Here is a 17,708-nt window from a genome sequence, read left to right on the forward strand (position 1 = left end):
ATTTTTTTTTTTGGGTATATATAGTACCCCCCAAACAACTTATTTTCTTTTCTTGTTATTTTTAATACTAAAAATTTTAAAGTTTCGTAAATTAAAGATAATTGACTTTAGATAACAAAGTAATTGAAATTGAAATATAAGGTTAATTATTTGTCCAGTATTGTTGCTTAAAAAAAAAAAAAAATAGAGCACTCGCTTACTATAGAGTAATACTCCAATAAAAAACAAACGGTGTCCCGTAGTGGAAACGGTTTCTACCAATCCAAGATTCCCACAAAGCAAAGCTTACATTATTCATAGATCAATTCATTCTCTATATATATATATATAGATGCATGATGCATCACTCATACTCACTCACAAAACTTGTTCTATTTTCCTCTTCTACATATCTAAGCTCTTGTTTCTCCATATCGATGTCTTTCACAGCCTCACCATCTATAATAAGAAACTCCAATTCATGGCCCAAAAACATGGTTGTTTGTGATATGCCTCATCATGCTTGTAGAGACAGCTCTTTCTTTCCAAACAAAGGCATTTCTAAAGCCCGACGTAATCTTCAAAATCATTTGACCGTCGCAAATGTTGCCAGTCCATTGCATGTAACTGCTCCACCACCGGAGAAACCTCCGGGGACCACCGGTGGCCGCCAACACCATGTTGCATGGACTAGTATCTCCCAAGAGAGATGGGAAGGAGAACTTCTTGTTCAAGGACATATTCCACTCTGGCTGGTCAGTGCTTCTTTGTTTTTTTTTTTCAAATAATGCGCAATTTTTATTTTATTTATCACAACAATAAATTCTTTATTATTCACACACAAAATAACAATAATAATATTAATATTAATTTCAACCTGAGACTATAATATATACGTTAAAAAGAACATCATTTGTTATGAACTCTATAATAATTTATAAAGAATAACAACTTTTATTTTAAAAATCCATTTTATAAAAATAAATTAAATTTAATATAAAACTTAAGACTATGAACTACTACTATCCATAATCCATGATAAAGATTAAAATATCATATATTAAATAAATTAACAGTTTAATTGATATATAGTTATAATAGAAGTAAAACATCACTAGTAATCTAATTATAGATTGATTGACGGGTAAATGAATTAACTCAAAAAATTATTCTAAAATCTTAATAAATTTTAAATAAAGATATATGGATAATTTTATATTATATCTATCGTTGTAGCTTGCAACCTCTACCTAAATTTTACCACCAATATAGTATTATAGTCGAGTTCTACTTGATTGTAATATAGAAAGTAGAAACTACAAAATTTAAAACACAGACAAAGTGGAAGAGAACAAGAAATATTCTTGTCACAACTCACAAGAATTAAAAAATGTCCATAAAGATTTCCGAAAGAAAAAAACTCTCCATAAATTATAAAATTAAAAAGCTGCTGCAGACCCCAAAAAAAAAGAATTTAAAAAGCTGTTGATCCTACACGTAACACAGGTGTGTCGCTAATCATATAATAATAACGTGTCAGCGAATGGGAAGTCAAGCCAGCAGAGTATATTACCGGAATCAAGAATTTAATATCCAATTAATTAAATTAAATATTTTGTCAAAAAAATAATTAAATTAAATAATTGATCATACATTATATAATATCAAGTGAATACGCTTGTGTGTAGTTTAAATATGGTTTAGTCTAATATCTTTGGACTCTTCCAATAATACATTTTGGCTAGTAAACATAATTTATGAATAAATGAATAACCACTGCCAATTCGTAGTTATAACATCTGCATAAATAGTAAAGTACTTTATTTTGTTGAGGAGAAATAATTAGATGATTATTATTGAGATATGTGATAAATATGTACTATAATTATACATGCAGAAAGGAACGTATCTAAGGAATGGCCCGGGCATGTGGAACATAGGAGACTACAACTTCAGGCACCTTTTTGACGGGTACGCCACCTTGGTCGGGCTTTACTTTGACGACGGGCGATTAATCGCCGGCCACCGACAAATCGAATCTGAAGCCTATCAAGCAGCAAAGAAGAATCAAAAGATATGTTACCGTGAATTTTCAGAAGTGCCTAAGGCTGAAAATTTCTTGGCTTATGTGGGGGAGCTAGCAAGCCTTTTCTCCGGTGCTTCGCTGACCGACAATGCCAACACCGGAGTGGTGAAGCTCGGTGATGGAAGGGTGGTTTGTCTGACGGAGACACAAAAAGGGTCCATAGTGGTAGACCCTAACACATTGGAGACAATTGGCAAATTTGAGTATAGTGATTCTTTAGGAGGTCTCATTCACTCTGCACACCCTATTGTGACGGATAATGAGTTTTTAACGTTGATCCCTGACCTTGTGAAATCAGGTTACTTGGTGGTGAGGATGGAACCTGGCTCTAATGAGAGGAAGGTTATAGGTCGGGTCGATTGTCGGGGCGGATCATCGCCCGGTTGGGTCCATTCTTTCCCTGTTACTCAACACTATGTTATTGTGCCTGAAATGCCATTGAGGTATTGTGCTCAGAATTTGCTCAGAGCTGAACCAACTCCATTATACAAATTTCAGTGGCATCCTGAGTCCAAAGCTTTTATGCATGTTATGTGCAGGACTAGTGGAAACATTGTAAGTACATATTAATTATATCACCACTGATTAGTTTTTTAGGCATAATCATCTCTATTAGTAATAAATAGTATTCAAGTGAATATGAACTTAATTAACTTGTATCATCAATATCTGTCGCGTGTTTGTGTGGTTAATTTTGGTATATATTATTTTTTTTTAAGGTGGCAAGTGTGGAAGTGCCTTTGTTTGTTACTTTCCATTTCATAAATGCATATGAAGAGCAAGATGAAGATGGGAGGGTGACTGCTGTCATTGCTGACTGCTGTGAGCACAATTCAAACACTTCCATTCTTGATAAGCTTAGATTACAGAACCTTCGCTCATTTAATGGCAATGATGTTCTACCAGATGCTAGGTACGTATTTTACATCTTAATTATTTTATATCTAAGCCCTTCCTGAATTGAAAGGTAATAATTGAATACAGCTTCTATATTTTAACTGAAATTAATGTAAAATCATCGTTGAAACAATAGGGTTGGTCGGTTCAGAATACCACTGGATGGAAGTCCATATGGAACATTAGAAGCAGCATTGGATCCAAATGAACATGGAAGAGGCATGGACATGTGTAGCATAAACCCTAATTATTTAGGGATGAAATACAGATATGCCTATGCTTGTGGGGCACACCGCCCTTGTAACTTCCCAAACACCCTCACCAAGGTTAATTACTTTGCTTTTATATTTCAAGTCTTAATTTCTGCAAAAATTAACCCTATATACATTTAGTTGAACTTGCTTGACCATGTAATATGTAGATTGATCTACAATTGAAAAGGGCTAAGAACTGGTATGAAGATGGTGTTGTGCCCTCAGAACCATTCTTTGTGCCTCGACCAGGAGCAACTGAGGAAGATGATGGTTAGAACTCTCATAATTAATTTATTCATTCATGCCTGTGCAACAGTGCAAAATCAGCCCATCCTTGTTCTCCATTACAATTGGTCATACACTTTTAATTCTGACCTTTTTCGTCCTCATATAACAGGTGTAGTAATCTCCATAATCAGTGAGAAAAATGGAGAAGGATATGCATTGGTGTTAGATGGTTCCACTTTTGAAGAGGTAGCTAGGGCTAAGTTCCCTTATGGACTTCCATATGGGTTACATGGATGCTGGGTTCCAAAACAGTAAAAGACTACTCAGAGAAAAACACCGCAACTACTTGCAAGCATCACATCTGTACAATATATATTCTACAACTATCTATCTATAAAATAGCAATTATACAGCATTTTAAAATTATAATTCATGTAAAACTCAAGAACGTATATATCAAATTAGCAATTATACAGATTCCAAATCTTGGTTATTTGCGAATACTTAAACTTATAATATTCAAAATCATACGTAATGACTTGCAGATATGAAATATGAATACTAGTATTAATCATGGAGTGGAAGACTAGTTGACTTGACTAGCAACATCATACGTAATCTACTTCTTAAAGGCCAATCACATAAGAGACTGTAGACAGAAATCCAAGGAGATAGTTGCAAAGAAATCTTTTGCGAATGAATAATCCAACCAGAAGGAAACAATTTTAACTTGTTTTATTGTTATTGGACTTTTTCAATTTGTTTTTAAAATTATTATTTTTGAAGCATTCAATTTGTTATTTAATTATGACAACAGTTGTTAGGAACCCAAGATTATTCTATATCCTTACAACAAATGATTTAAATATCCTCGATTTTGAATCAAAAATTCAAAATGAAATTCCCTTCCCAGAAAACATGCTTCTGACCACCCTGGCAAAGGAAAAAAAAACAGATTAGACAGTGCACATGTCAAATCTGCAAATCTTCTCACCCGATGAAGGAATCCCTAATAAATTTTATAACCTACTTTGCATCTTGCAAATAGACCAGGAAAATAATGGGATATAAATTCCAAGTGTCGAAGAAAAACCTTGATTTGTCCGCTGAGCAGCTTCTTAAAGACAAAAAATGACTATTTCTGGTCTGTATAAACAGCGTCAACATCATCAAGCTCAAGTAATTTGCTCATAAGTTCCTTGTTCAAGTCCACAGCCTCATCGTCTACCTGAAAAAAAATATCAGCACATGACTCGAAAATTAGTATAATTACTTTCCAAAGTAGAACACAAACGAAAAATACCATGGTAATCATCATTAATATATAATGAGACAAGCTCAAAAGTTGATGGGATGAACGGTCTCATCCTTACAGAATATGAAGTGGATTTCTTTTATTATAAGAAGAAAGGGAAACAAAACAGAGGACTTCATTGTAATCCTATTAAAGCCATAACATCACCAAGGACAATATGAGATAAACGTGAGGGACAAGAATCCCAAATCTTCAAAGATGAATGATGAGGAACCCCACTTACCTAGGAACTCTGCACTTCCATTTCCTTCCCTCAGGGTGTGTTTACGAGTTGGAATTTGAAAGGTTTTGGAGGGTTAAGTTTATATTTTAATATATATTTGATATGTATTAAAAAAATAAAAGAACAACATGATACATAGCATATAATATCATGTTGTTCTTTTAATTTATTTTTAAATATCAAATATGTATCAAAATATAAATTTAACCCTCCAAAGCGAATAATTGTCTTGAAATTTGTCCACTCACATAAACAATTTTGCATTAAGAGTGCATCGCTACAAATAAATAACTCAATAACTTAAGTCAAGAGAATGAGAATGGAGATTTCTCTAGTCTATAAAGGAAACCCCTTCTTCCGTTTGACCTTAGGAATAAAATTGTAGACAACTTAGTAGTTGTAACCCCAAATCTAGCTTCCCTCTCAAACTTTCTCTCCCTCTATCACTATAAACCGAAAACAAATACCCATGGCCATGATTAGCATTACAGGTGGTTAATGCATGTAAACAAAATAAAGCAATATTGGAACATTAATTATGTTCTCCAAGAAAGCGTTAGAACTGGAAAACAAAAACCCATGGCCATGATTAGCATAACAGGTGGTTAATGCATGTAAACAAAATAAAGCAATATTGGAACATTAATTATGTTCTCCAAGAAAGTGTTAGAACCGGTCACTACATAATTGAAATGGGGAAACTGAACTCTTTATTGAATTAAACAGAATGCAAGTTTACAATTCTACAAGGACAGAATTGATAGATGTGTTACAAGAATACCCACTCCAAGAATTTGAGAGTTTAGTCTCTCCCTTCCCAATAACCACTCAGTAATTTCATGTCTTTCCTTTTCCTAATTTCCTACTTTTATTTGCCCCATAACTTCTCTAGAGCAGTTGCTACGCTGACTTACAACCTAAATTGACACAATAAACTGCTTACATAAAAAATAACTGTCATACAAATTCAGTTCCCACTTAAAATTCTAACTTTTAAGTGGGAAAATAAGGGAATTGCTCCACAATGGTCTCAACCGGTTCCCATGTTGCTTCAAAATTTGGTAGGTCCTTCCACTTAATCAACACTTTTGCTATGCCACTTGGAGTGTTGAAGACATCTTGTACAACAACTGAACTTACTTGCAATTCTAGCTCCTCTGAGAGCAAAGGTGGCAAAGCTTAAGGGGTAGTTGAAGAAAAGATGGCCTTCTTAAGTAGGGACACATGAAACAATGATGTATCTTACTCTCTGGTGGAAGAGCTAACTCAAATGCAATTGCTCCAATCTACTTTGAAATCTGATATGGTCCATAAAAACGAGGACTTAATTTCTCATTTCTCTACTTAGCCAAGGACTCACAATCCATAGAGTTGTAATTTCAAATAAACCCCATATCCAACCACTAGTGAAATAGGACGTCTGGACTGATCAGCGTACTTTTTCATAAGATTATGAGTTGTGACCAAATTGATTTTTAGATCATGCAACATTTGGTCCTATCTTGTATCATGATGTTGACTTCTTCAGCAACCGAAGGAATAGTAGTCCCTTTTAGGAGATGAGGTGAGTCTCGACCATATAGTGCCTTAAAGGGGGTTAATTTTAGAGAGTTGTGATAGTTGGTATTAAACCAAAATTCTGCCCAACTTAGCCATGTTGGCCATTGTTTGGGCTTAGTGCCTTTGAGACATCTCAAGTATGTTTCCAAACACCTATTGACTACTTCGGTTTGTCCATCTGTTTGAGGATGGTAAGCTGAGCTAAATTTGAATTTCGTACCCACCATTTTGAACAACTTCGACCAAAAATGGCTCAGGAAAATCTTATATCTATCAGACACAATAGTAGAGGGGAAGCCATGTAACTTTACTACGAAGGAAAATTTCAGCAATATCTTTTGCAGTGAAAGGATGACTAAGTGCTAGAAAATGAGCATATTTAGTCAATCTGTTCACCACTATGAGAATGACATTTTTACCTTGAACCTTAGGTAATCCTTCAATGAAATCCATAGATATATCAGCCCAAATCCGATTGGGTATAGGTAGTGGTTGAAGAAGGCCTGCAGGAGACAAAGCTTGATACTTGTTCAGTTGACACACTTCACAATTGGCCACATGCTGCTTTGATACCTTTTCTCATGCCCTCCCAGATACACAACCTCAAAAATTCAGTTACTGCACTGACTTATAACCTAAACTGACACAATAAACTGCTTACATAAAAAATAACTGCCATACAAATTCAGTTCCCACTTAAAATTCTAACTCTTGACCCTCATTTTATAATATTTAGTTATAAAAGGCCTAACAGAAAGCTTCCCTACGAAGGAAGAGTTGGTCTGTTAAGAGAAATCTTTAAACTTGCAAATCGAACTAAAGAGCAGAACAGTGAAATATTTAACCAACAGATTCATCTTGTGAAATTTCATATTGCCACATCATAGATTACACGTACACCTTCACGATTGGTTACTTGCCAACATTTATAGGTTCTATAAAACCAAAAGGAGAAGGAAGAAAAGAAAAATGAAACGCCAATAAATGCAATAACACATGTAGTAGCCAAAACAAACCTCGATTGTGGTATTTGGAAGAAGCTCAGAACCATTATCGGACTCAAAATCTATGCCCTCCTCTCGCAACTTCGATAGTATAGATGAATAGTTCTCTGAAGAGCCAACAATTTTATAATACCTGGCAAAAGGAACTAAAATCAATTCTTAGGAGTTAGGTCTATTTCTAAAGATGTGAATCTCTTTGTTATGATGTATTGAGTAATCAAATAGAAAATAAAATATTGTAACTTATTTTAGCCATTATTGCAGCTATCAGAAGCTACCCCCATAGGGAGACTAATTTAAGTGTGCACGAATAGAGCATCAATCAACCCCATTCCAGATGATGCCATGGTATTAAGAAATGTTTTCCCTGTATATAGAGCATATCTGGGAAGGAGATCAATTTGGCCCTAATGTAAGATTTGATACACTAATACCATCCACTAACTCCTCAAAGAAAGTGAAATTCATAAATCTGATTGTCAAATTGTAGCTATATCTTATGTTGATTTTGGAAACCAAATTCTAGAAAATTTGAACAATAATAAATATTTATTCAAATTGTAGACATTTTCAATTATTTGACAAACATATTATTAATAAGATAGACTTGAATTTCCTCTAAAAGCCAAACTAGCCCCCATAGTTATAAGATGAAATGAATTTCCAGCAGATGGCAGTTGGGAATTGACCACGTCTACTAGAAAAGTCTTGTATCGCAAACCACGCATATGAAACCTATCTAAGACTATACCACAGACCTCTCAAAGTCAGCCACGTTATGTAAAGTGATGCTTTCACTGAGACTGTAAGTAATAGAGGGAGGGGTAAACTTTTATTTTAATTTAGGCTTTGGTGACTCAAAAGTATGAATTCATAATAGCTAGTTTCAGGTTTCCTCCACGAAGAGCACTTACCTCAGAGACAGGAGAAACAGGAATTGGGGGCAGATTAATTACAGATACGATGATGAAGTCATAATAATAACAAAAATGGGAGTGTTACCTTTCTGAAATATCCTCTTCAGTGTCATCTTCATAAGTTGGAGGATCAATTACATCCTCAGCTCCAGCATCTAAAGCAATGCCAAGCAGCTGATCTTTGTCAGCATTAGTGACTTTAATATTTACTACCCGAGCACGTCTAAACTTAAACAACACAGACCCAGAATCTGCCATCTTTCCTCCATAGTCCTTTACCACTTCTCTAATCTTTGCCACTGAACGATTTATCTTATCAGTTGATACCTCAACTACCATACTAACTCCTCCGTAACCATAAACCTGCGGGTAAATGGAGAAGGTTATGAGCTTAACTAATATTCCAGGACCAAAATTGCAAAAGATACTAAAGAACCCAGGCAGAACAAAAACAGATCCATTATGGGGTGGTTGGGCCAGACCCATACTCTATCTAGTAACCTAGATCCATTTAACCAAACAGGGTTATTTTCCCCTGTACCCAAACCTGTTTACCTTATTTCTGTTTAAAACTCAAAGTTAATTACTAAACAAAAAATAATGGCAACCAAAAATAACTATTGAATTTGAACATCTCAAACTGTCAAACATACTCCGTGTTTAGATAACTGGTGGTATGAACCGATTTCCTGGGAAATATATTTTGAGATAATGAAAGCTGAAATAATTACTTTTGGAATAATAACTACTCCCTTTGTCTCACAACCAATGTTGTTTACGGTTTTTGCACACATATTAAGAAATGCAATAATTAGAAGAAATAAAGAAGTCATTTTACCAAACTATCCATTTTCATTATTGGTGGATTTTTCACTATTATCAATGCAAAGTATAATAATACTTTCGAAATTGTATATATAGTAATTATTGAAGGGTATTATAGAAAAATAATAATTAAAGTTGCATTGAAAATTGTGAATGACATTTATTTCGAGGTTTTTTTTGTTAAAGTGACACTCAATGTGAGACAGAGGAAGTATTATGCTAACGAATGTTTGAAGGTAAAATTACATCTTAGTAGCCAAGTAAAAAAGAAAATAAAAGAAAAATAAAATTTATTCTATTGTATTTTAAACTTGAAAAATGAGGATGGGGTTCTAACCCAAACATTCGTTGGGGGAAAAGCAATCCAATGTTAATTCTGCACAAACAGATATTTGAGATGATCAAGGCACCATAATTTATCATGACAATGGCAACCAAACATCATTTCCAAAATTATTTGTCTGTGACAGATTTGTTTCTTGCTTTTATGGCTCCAACTTGAAAGCATGACAGTACACTGTCACGTCGACCATAAACAAACTACAGTTGTTTAAGATTAGTGGACTCAAATCTAATTGTGTGTAACTAGTAACTACACAATAAAATTTATGCTTTCCTATCTTACTAACCTCGTAAATTTTCTCAATATAAGCCTCTTGTCCCTTTTCAGTTGCTTTCTTGATGTTGCGATCGACGATATCTTTTGGCACGTCAAGCTCCTTTACCTTCTCAAGTACAGCAACCAAGGCTGCATTTGATGTTACATTCGGACCACCTTTCTTTACTCTGTTGATTTTAGTAGCATGAAAGTTGTGCATAAAATGGTTACTTGATCCAAAAAAAGAAAACAGACACTAACAAATTCATCTAGCCAAAATAAAAAATGAATCACAGAATCTTCATAGTTAAATTGGGAGAAATCAGCGCATCAATCCAGCCATAAACACAGGGCAGAGAAAACCTAAAGACGATAAAAGGATGACTGGATAATCTATTTCATTCCATGTGATTGAAATTGTAATTATTATACAGTGACACCATAAAAACATGTTACACAAACATTCAATCATATTCCACTGTGTTGTCACATTGTAACATTATCTCTTAATATATCTGCACATATATCTAAGTGGGGAGATATGATGGAGCATTCATACAAATTCTTTTACACTGTGAATGCATGAAAATCAAATTATAAAATTAAAGTCTAGGGATTAGAAGGGTGCTTTGATAAATAAATAAATAAACAGCCATTGTCACCTTCAAATAAGTGAATAACTTCAGACCAACGAATAATAACAATTGGTATAGGGAATGCAACATTAATTTAGAGAAGGACTTACGCAGACACAACTTCCTTCCCGATCCTTGAGTATAGTTTAGCTTTCTTTAAATTTTGAGCTTCCTGCAGTTGTTGCAAATATGAAAACTTGGAAGTAGAAAGAAGAGTTCAAAAAAATGAAAAACTTGTACTAATCAACTTATAGACGATAACCCTTGTTCACAAATAACCCCAAAAAGTGGTTTCCTGTTTATTATAGCAAATGGATATAAATTAAGTGCTGGTTTGGTTTATTTTTGGAGGAGTCAAAATCAATTTTGGAGGTGTAAAATTGATTCTGGCATGATTGGATGCTATCATGTAGAATTGATTTTGACTCCATAATTGATTTCAACTTAAAGTCAAGATTTGTAGCTTTAGCATTCAAACATGAATCTTAATCTGAAATTTAGTGTTCAACTAATCTTTCCTCAACATATACAAACATATATCAGACTCAATTTTAACTAAAATTAATTTTACAAAATCAATTCACTAAAAAAACAATTTAAGTCGCTGAATAACCAAACACACACTAAGTTGAAGTAAGTGCACGTGAAATTTCATCGAACAGGTGATATGCATTATCCAGAAACAACAAGAAAAGAGTGACGAACCTTTCGACCAGCAATTTTGCTGGAACGTCTGCCCATACAAACAGGAGTGGAAGTCCATATCGTTCTAACGCGACGGTTGTTATCGTAAATATTAGTGAAGCTTACATTTGAATCCAACGACGGTGAAATATATGTATTCCCTGAGAATCAAAGAACGAGTGATTCTGATTCATTCAGGAAAATAATCATCGTTCAACTATTATAATAAATTGCGAATGTAAAGTAGAAAGAGGTAGAGTAATTAGTACTGTGAGGAAAGAGTTAGGAATGAAGGCACGTGGAGGAAACGCGAGTTGATAAAGCGTGAAGTTGAAGCGCGACTCGCGACGCTCTCATTTTATAACTGCCACCAGTCTTGTACAGCTCCAACTGCAATCCAAGATGGGAATCATACAATACAGAGGCAGCGCGCCGCTGAACAAAGGACATGCTCCTTTCTGTTACACCGTTTTTTCAACTCTCCTGTAAATTAAGGAAAATGTCAGCAAGATTCTAATTGATAGTCAATAAATTAAACATAATAAATATCATTCAACTGAATTCAAATACACGATTTAAAATATTCAATAATTTAAAATTAGTTTTTTAGGGATTTTTCAGAAAAAAAAATATAAGTTATTTTGTCATTGTAAAAAATACTATTTTTTATAAAAATAATTATGAAAAATATTTTTTTTAAACTATTAAAAATAATTTTTAATTTAAAACAGTTTTTATGTATTTTTATATTCTCATTTTTTTTTTTTAATTTGATGTGACATTTCACTTATCGATTGTTCACAAATATTTAAGACAAATGTATGAAATATTTAAGTCATTTATAAAAACATGTTACACAAGAATTCAATTATGTTACTCTATTGGAGACAATTTAGTCTTGAATAATTTTTAAAACTCTTAAATTATAAAATTTAATCTTCTTTCTTTTTTTGGTGTTGGTGATATTTAACTTACTAACTTCAAAAAAAATTAATTATTTAATTTATCGAATTGATATTAATGATATCATCGTATATTGCATAAAATCAAAAAGAGTTATTAATTTGATCTTATTATCTTTCAATTTTTATTGATATTTTAAATCATTTTTAAGCATAATTCTACCTATCAATATAATATCACCTTAGAATTTATAATGTCACCTAGAATTTGTCCCGCATAAAATCTCAACATAACCTATAAAATTATAATATAGAACTATCTTCTTCATAATGTGTTATATTATTGTTGAAGTTGATGAGAAACCACTATTACTAATTATTGGATGTTGCTCAAAATATGAATTGATACTTGACAACGAATTATGGATATACATGTAATCTTTTGATGCGCCTTTGTCTATTAAATACATTTGATTTGATTTTTGTTTGAGAGTTTGGAGTAGAGGAGAGGAAAGGAAATTGAAAGGGAAAAAATAATAAAGCATAAATAAATATTTTATTTTATTGGAAAGTCACTTTATAGATAATGTTTGTAATTAATATTATTTTTTTAGAGTATATTATAATAATATTAAAAAAATCAAAATTTATATAAACTTTTCAAAAATTCTCTAATCCCTCACTTAATATATTTTTTTTAGCTATTAAATATTTTTGAATTGTGCAGAAAAAATAGACTTCCTAAAGCTCTCTTCTCTTAAAACTTTTTCTTCTTTCCGCTTCATTCTTCATTTTTTCAAAGCTCTCGCCTCACATTTTAAACTCTCAAAGAGACCTTCAAACAAAAACTTAATAAATAATACTATTTATACAATATTATTTTTTGTGAATTTTTCTTTCCATTAAATTTTTTCGACAGCATACTTAAATTTTGTCAACAAAAGAAAAAGTGGCGTAACATAAAAATCTCGGTGCTTTACCTAAAGCTAATTATGTCTCAAAAATACTTTTAACAATTGATTTGTTTATTATTTCATTATGTGGTTGTTAAAATCATGATTTAATAATTAACTATATATCTCAAATTTTATATTATAAACTTAAAATTACAATAATTTAAATAAAAGAGTTTTTTATGATTTGAAAAATATCTCTTTTTACTATATACTTCATCTAGTATCTATATTTTTTTATACAATCAATGTGGTGTTAAATATGAGCAAAATAATATTTATGTAAGTTGTATCAGAAAAGATTATTTAAATTTAACACTCGTGCGTTGCATATGAGCAAAACACATGAGAAACCAAGAAAAAAAACCTCAAAAAATGTTTTTTTTTTTAGGGATTTGTGATGAGTAAAAAGTGTTTAAAAAACATTTATTTGAAAACTTGTTAGGAGTTGGCTCCTCAAAAATGATATTTTCATCTTATTTAACGATGACATTTCTAAATAACTTTAAATTAATATATGTTTTAATTTTCAATACTTTAGTATTTTTTTAATAAAAAAGTATTTTTAATTATTGTTTTTGTAAAAAAAAGTATTTTTATATAACAAGTTTTTCTGAAGAACACTTTTAAGAATAGACAATATTTTATAAAAAATAAATTATGAGATGTTAAGCATTTTTATAAAGTTATAATCAATATTAATTGAGAAATACACGCTTTAGACCTACCAACCTATCATAATGATAGTACGTGATATTTAAGGTTTAATTATATTTATGTATTTTATTTATTAAAAAAATAATATTTATTGATTTAAATATAATTTAAATTTGTTAAAAATAAAAAAATAAGTATGTGAATAATTTCATAACACCAAAGTTAATAGCGTAAAACAATAATATAATGCAAAACAACAATTGTCTAAAAAAATTATATATTAAAATCTATATAGTTGGTGCCGCTTAATCTATTGCCTGAAATATGTAATGAATCAAAACTACTATATCAATTTGAACAAAAACGAACATCACATTGATATAGGAAAACAAAAATGCATCACACGAATACATGAAAATCAAAGCGCCACACCAATATGAGAAAACTAAAAGACGTGATTCATATGGTGAAATTACATCAACAAAAAACGAAAGAAAAACTAAATTTGTGTATAAATCACTTATTTAAATAAAATAAAAGGGAAAATTAATTTAGAGGAGTGATTCAAAAAGAAAAAAAAAATATTCACTTATTAATTTTTTTTTCTTTAATGGAAGAAAAAAATGAAAATTTAAAATTTATTTGAAAGAGACTACTTCTAAGAAACAAGTATCAAGGTTAATTATATTCATGTCCACTTATGTATTCATACTTTTAATTGTTAGTTATTATAAAAAAAAAAATAGTTTTAATTGTTTGACAGACAATCATTGATTAATATTATTAATTCAGTATAGGAGTTATGGTATATATATATACTTAAAATTTAGGTTGCGTTTAATTTAATACTTATAAAATTAATTTGTAAAAGGAAACCATTTTATTTATTTCTAAATTATATTTTAAATAATATTTTAGCTAATATAACATTCTAACACATTTATCATTTTTCGAAAATAAATATTTGCGGGGTAACCCAATGACAATATGTGATAATAGATGTTTTAAAATATTTTAAATAACTTCAATGTCATCTTAAAAGTTAGTAATAGCCTCTCAAACCTTAAAAAAAACACATTTTTAAATCATGTTTTATACAATAGAGGATGTATTATACAATGTTTAACAATAGAAGAAGTGATGGATTAGTCACATATGTATGGTATCCATCGTATATATAGTTGATAAATAAATATCCCGTTCATAATCATAGTCCACACAGGGAAATACCAAAAATTATTATTTTAAATACGGCTTTTCTTCCTTGCTCACAAATGGGAACAATAAATCATTTTCCTTTGTTTTGATTTGATGGTTCATAACATAATATAACACAACTAGTTTGTTACACATCACATTCATTCAAACTTTTGCTACATAGCATAACAAGTTAAACACCATTGTATATTCTCCTTCTCCAACCATCTTTTACCTATATATATCCACACCCTAATAATCTACACAAACTTTAACTTGCAATAAAACCCCTCAAAAAATAGGGAATAAAATTTCAAAAACTAATTGATCAATTATTATGATTGGAGACAGTGAACCTATGGCGGCCATGATATTTTCCAACAACTATATATGGTTTGGAACCTTAACATGGTGACATTTTAAGCAAGCACGAAACGAAGACCGACCGAATGTGGTGTGTCTTTGCAATATTAGAGAAAAGACGAACTTAGATATGCCTTCTTTTTTTATAGAAATCAAAATATTCCATATTAAAATTCGTCTTAGATTTGATATGTATTGAATCATCCTTAGATATTATCTCATGTATAAGTAGATGAGTTGAGATTCTTTCTATTTCTCAAAAGAAATTGAGAGGATAAATGTGTGATTTATATGTCACATGTTTTAAAAATAGAACTATAGTTTATGTTCACAAATTTTAAAATTATATTAATTGAACTATTTAATTCTTTTAAAAAATAGTGTTTCAAGTCGTATAGAAAATATTTAATCTCAATGATAATTTATAGGCAAAATACTTCTCATGGTTCTTTAACTTAATTTCATATAATAATTTGATCATTTATTTATTATTTTTTTCTTCTGAATTGATCATTTACTTAATTTTAAGTAACAATTTGATCGTTTATACCTTAAAATGTTAATAATGTTATTATTTTTTACATACCCTAAAGGAAGGGTTTCTAAATTTTAACAAAGACAATTCAATTGTTTTTTCATTATTTTTAATTAATTACTTTTGAATTGTGTGTTTCAAAGGCATACTTTCAAAAAAGATTTTGTTAATAGATTAAAATTCACTTTTAATATTATTCGTTTCTCACTTTTAAAAGTGTTTGAGTCTAGTCAATCAAAATTGTCTGTTTAAAAAGTGTGAGATTAAAATCACAAAATTACGATACTCTATATATGTGTGTGTGTTTGCTTGGAGAGAATAGAAAGAAAGGAAATTAGAAGGAAGGAAAAGGAAAAGAAAAGGTTATATAAAAGAAAGAAGGAAATAGAAAGGAAGGAAAAACAAAGAAAGGAAAAAGGAAAGAAAGAAAATTCAGAATTCCATCTTCTTCCTCCCTACGCGTGACCCCCCATTTTCCCTTCTCCTCCATTTTCGTCTTTCGTTGCTTTCTTTCTTCAAGACTAGTAACCCAAGGTTGGGTGAGTGTTAGAACAAGGATTTCACAACTCCACTCTTCCTATTTGATTCGAAAACGAAGAAAAACGGTATTTGAGATTCAAACACAAACCCCTCCGTTTCTTCTAGATCCAAGCTTCATTTCGCGAAGAGTTAGAAGGGAAAGTTGCTCACTACCACGCCACGGTGCTAGGGGACCAATTTAGAGGCGACGTTGCGAGCGAAGATTTTATCGAATTTACTCACGGTGCTGTAATCGTACGTTAGAGCTAACGTTAAGGTAAGGGCTCCTTCCAACCTTTTAGTTTGCATCTAGGGCCTTATCTGTGGTTGTGTGGAAACGAATTTTGTTAGGATTGGAGTATTGTTTTGGGAAAAATGAATTTACCTCACGTATGTAAGATTTTGAGTAAATGAAACTTGTGTGTTTTGAGTAGTGGATTGTGTCGATTTGTGTTCGTTGTTTTTGACATGCTCTTAATTGATATTGATGAAATTTGATATGTGTATGGTTGGATCTTGTGAATAAATGAATTGATGTGTTTTGATGTGAGAATTTGTTTGAGTTTGTGTTGTGTGGAATTTGAAAACCATTAAGTTAAACGAGGATTAAGAATGGGGAATCTCTTAATGTCTTGTTTACTTAATGTGTGTTTGTTATTGAAAAATCGTTTAAGTTAACTGGGCGTTAAGAATGGGGAATCTCTTAATGTCTCGGTTACTTAATATTTGTTTTTGAAAATCGTTTAAGTTAACTGGGCGTTAAGAATGGGGAATCTCTTAATGTCTCGGTTACTTAATATTTGTTTTTGAAAATCGTTTAAGTTAACTGGGCGTTAAGAATAGGGAATCTCTTAATGTCTCGGTTACTTAATATTTGTTTTTGAAAATCGTTTAAGTTAACTGGGCGTTAAGAATAGGGAATCTCTTAATGTCTCGGTTACTTAATATTTTGTTTTAAAGAAAAATCGTTTAAGTTAACTGGGCGTTAAGAATGGGGAATCTCTTAATGTCTCGGTTACTTAATATTTTGTTTTAAGAAAAATCGTTTAAGTTAACTGGGCGTTAAGAATGGGGAATCTCTTAATGTCTCGGTTACTTAATATTTTGTTTTAAAGAAAAATCGTTTAAGTTAACTGGGCGTTAAGAATGGGGAATCTCTTAATGTCTCGGTTACTTAATATTTTGTTTTGAAAACCGTTTAAGTTAACTGAGCGTTAAGAATGGGGAATCTCTCAATGTCTCGGTTACTTAATATTTTGTTTTGAAAACCGTTTAAGTTAACTGAGCGTTAAGAATGGGGAATCTCTCAATGTCTCGGTTACTTAATATTTTGTTTTAAAGAAAAATCGTTTAAGTTAACTGGGCGTTAAGAACGGG

General features: G+C 31.4%; 2 protein-coding genes across 2 annotated transcripts; one reads left to right on the plus strand and one right to left on the minus strand.

Moving 5' to 3' along the window:
- Positions 1-366: 366 nt before the first annotated feature.
- On the plus strand, positions 367-3,937 carry LOC101497957 (carotenoid cleavage dioxygenase 8 homolog B, chloroplastic). The gene is made up of 6 exons (XM_004501100.4): positions 367-734; positions 1,877-2,620; positions 2,785-2,978; positions 3,099-3,288; positions 3,384-3,486; positions 3,614-3,937. The coding sequence occupies exons 1-6, from the start codon at positions 417-419 to the stop codon at positions 3,757-3,759; spliced, it is 1,695 nt and encodes a 564-aa protein (XP_004501157.3). The 5' UTR covers positions 367-416; the 3' UTR covers positions 3,760-3,937.
- Positions 3,938-4,160: 223 nt separating this feature from the next.
- On the minus strand, positions 4,161-11,710 carry LOC101496774 (probable transcriptional regulatory protein At2g25830). The gene is made up of 8 exons (XM_027334991.2): positions 11,475-11,710; positions 11,227-11,366; positions 10,632-10,693; positions 9,918-10,074; positions 8,549-8,826; positions 7,559-7,679; positions 4,538-4,672; positions 4,161-4,377 (listed from the first exon to the last, which is right to left on the minus strand). The coding sequence occupies exons 2-7, from the start codon at positions 11,260-11,262 to the stop codon at positions 4,580-4,582; spliced, it is 747 nt and encodes a 248-aa protein (XP_027190792.1). The 5' UTR covers positions 11,263-11,366; positions 11,475-11,710; the 3' UTR covers positions 4,161-4,377; positions 4,538-4,579.
- Positions 11,711-17,708: the final 5,998 nt, after the last annotated feature.

Source organism: Cicer arietinum, chromosome 5, assembly GCF_000331145.2.
Source record: "Cicer arietinum cultivar CDC Frontier isolate Library 1 chromosome 5, Cicar.CDCFrontier_v2.0, whole genome shotgun sequence".
Lineage (NCBI taxonomy): Eukaryota > Viridiplantae > Streptophyta > Magnoliopsida > Fabales > Fabaceae > Cicer > Cicer arietinum.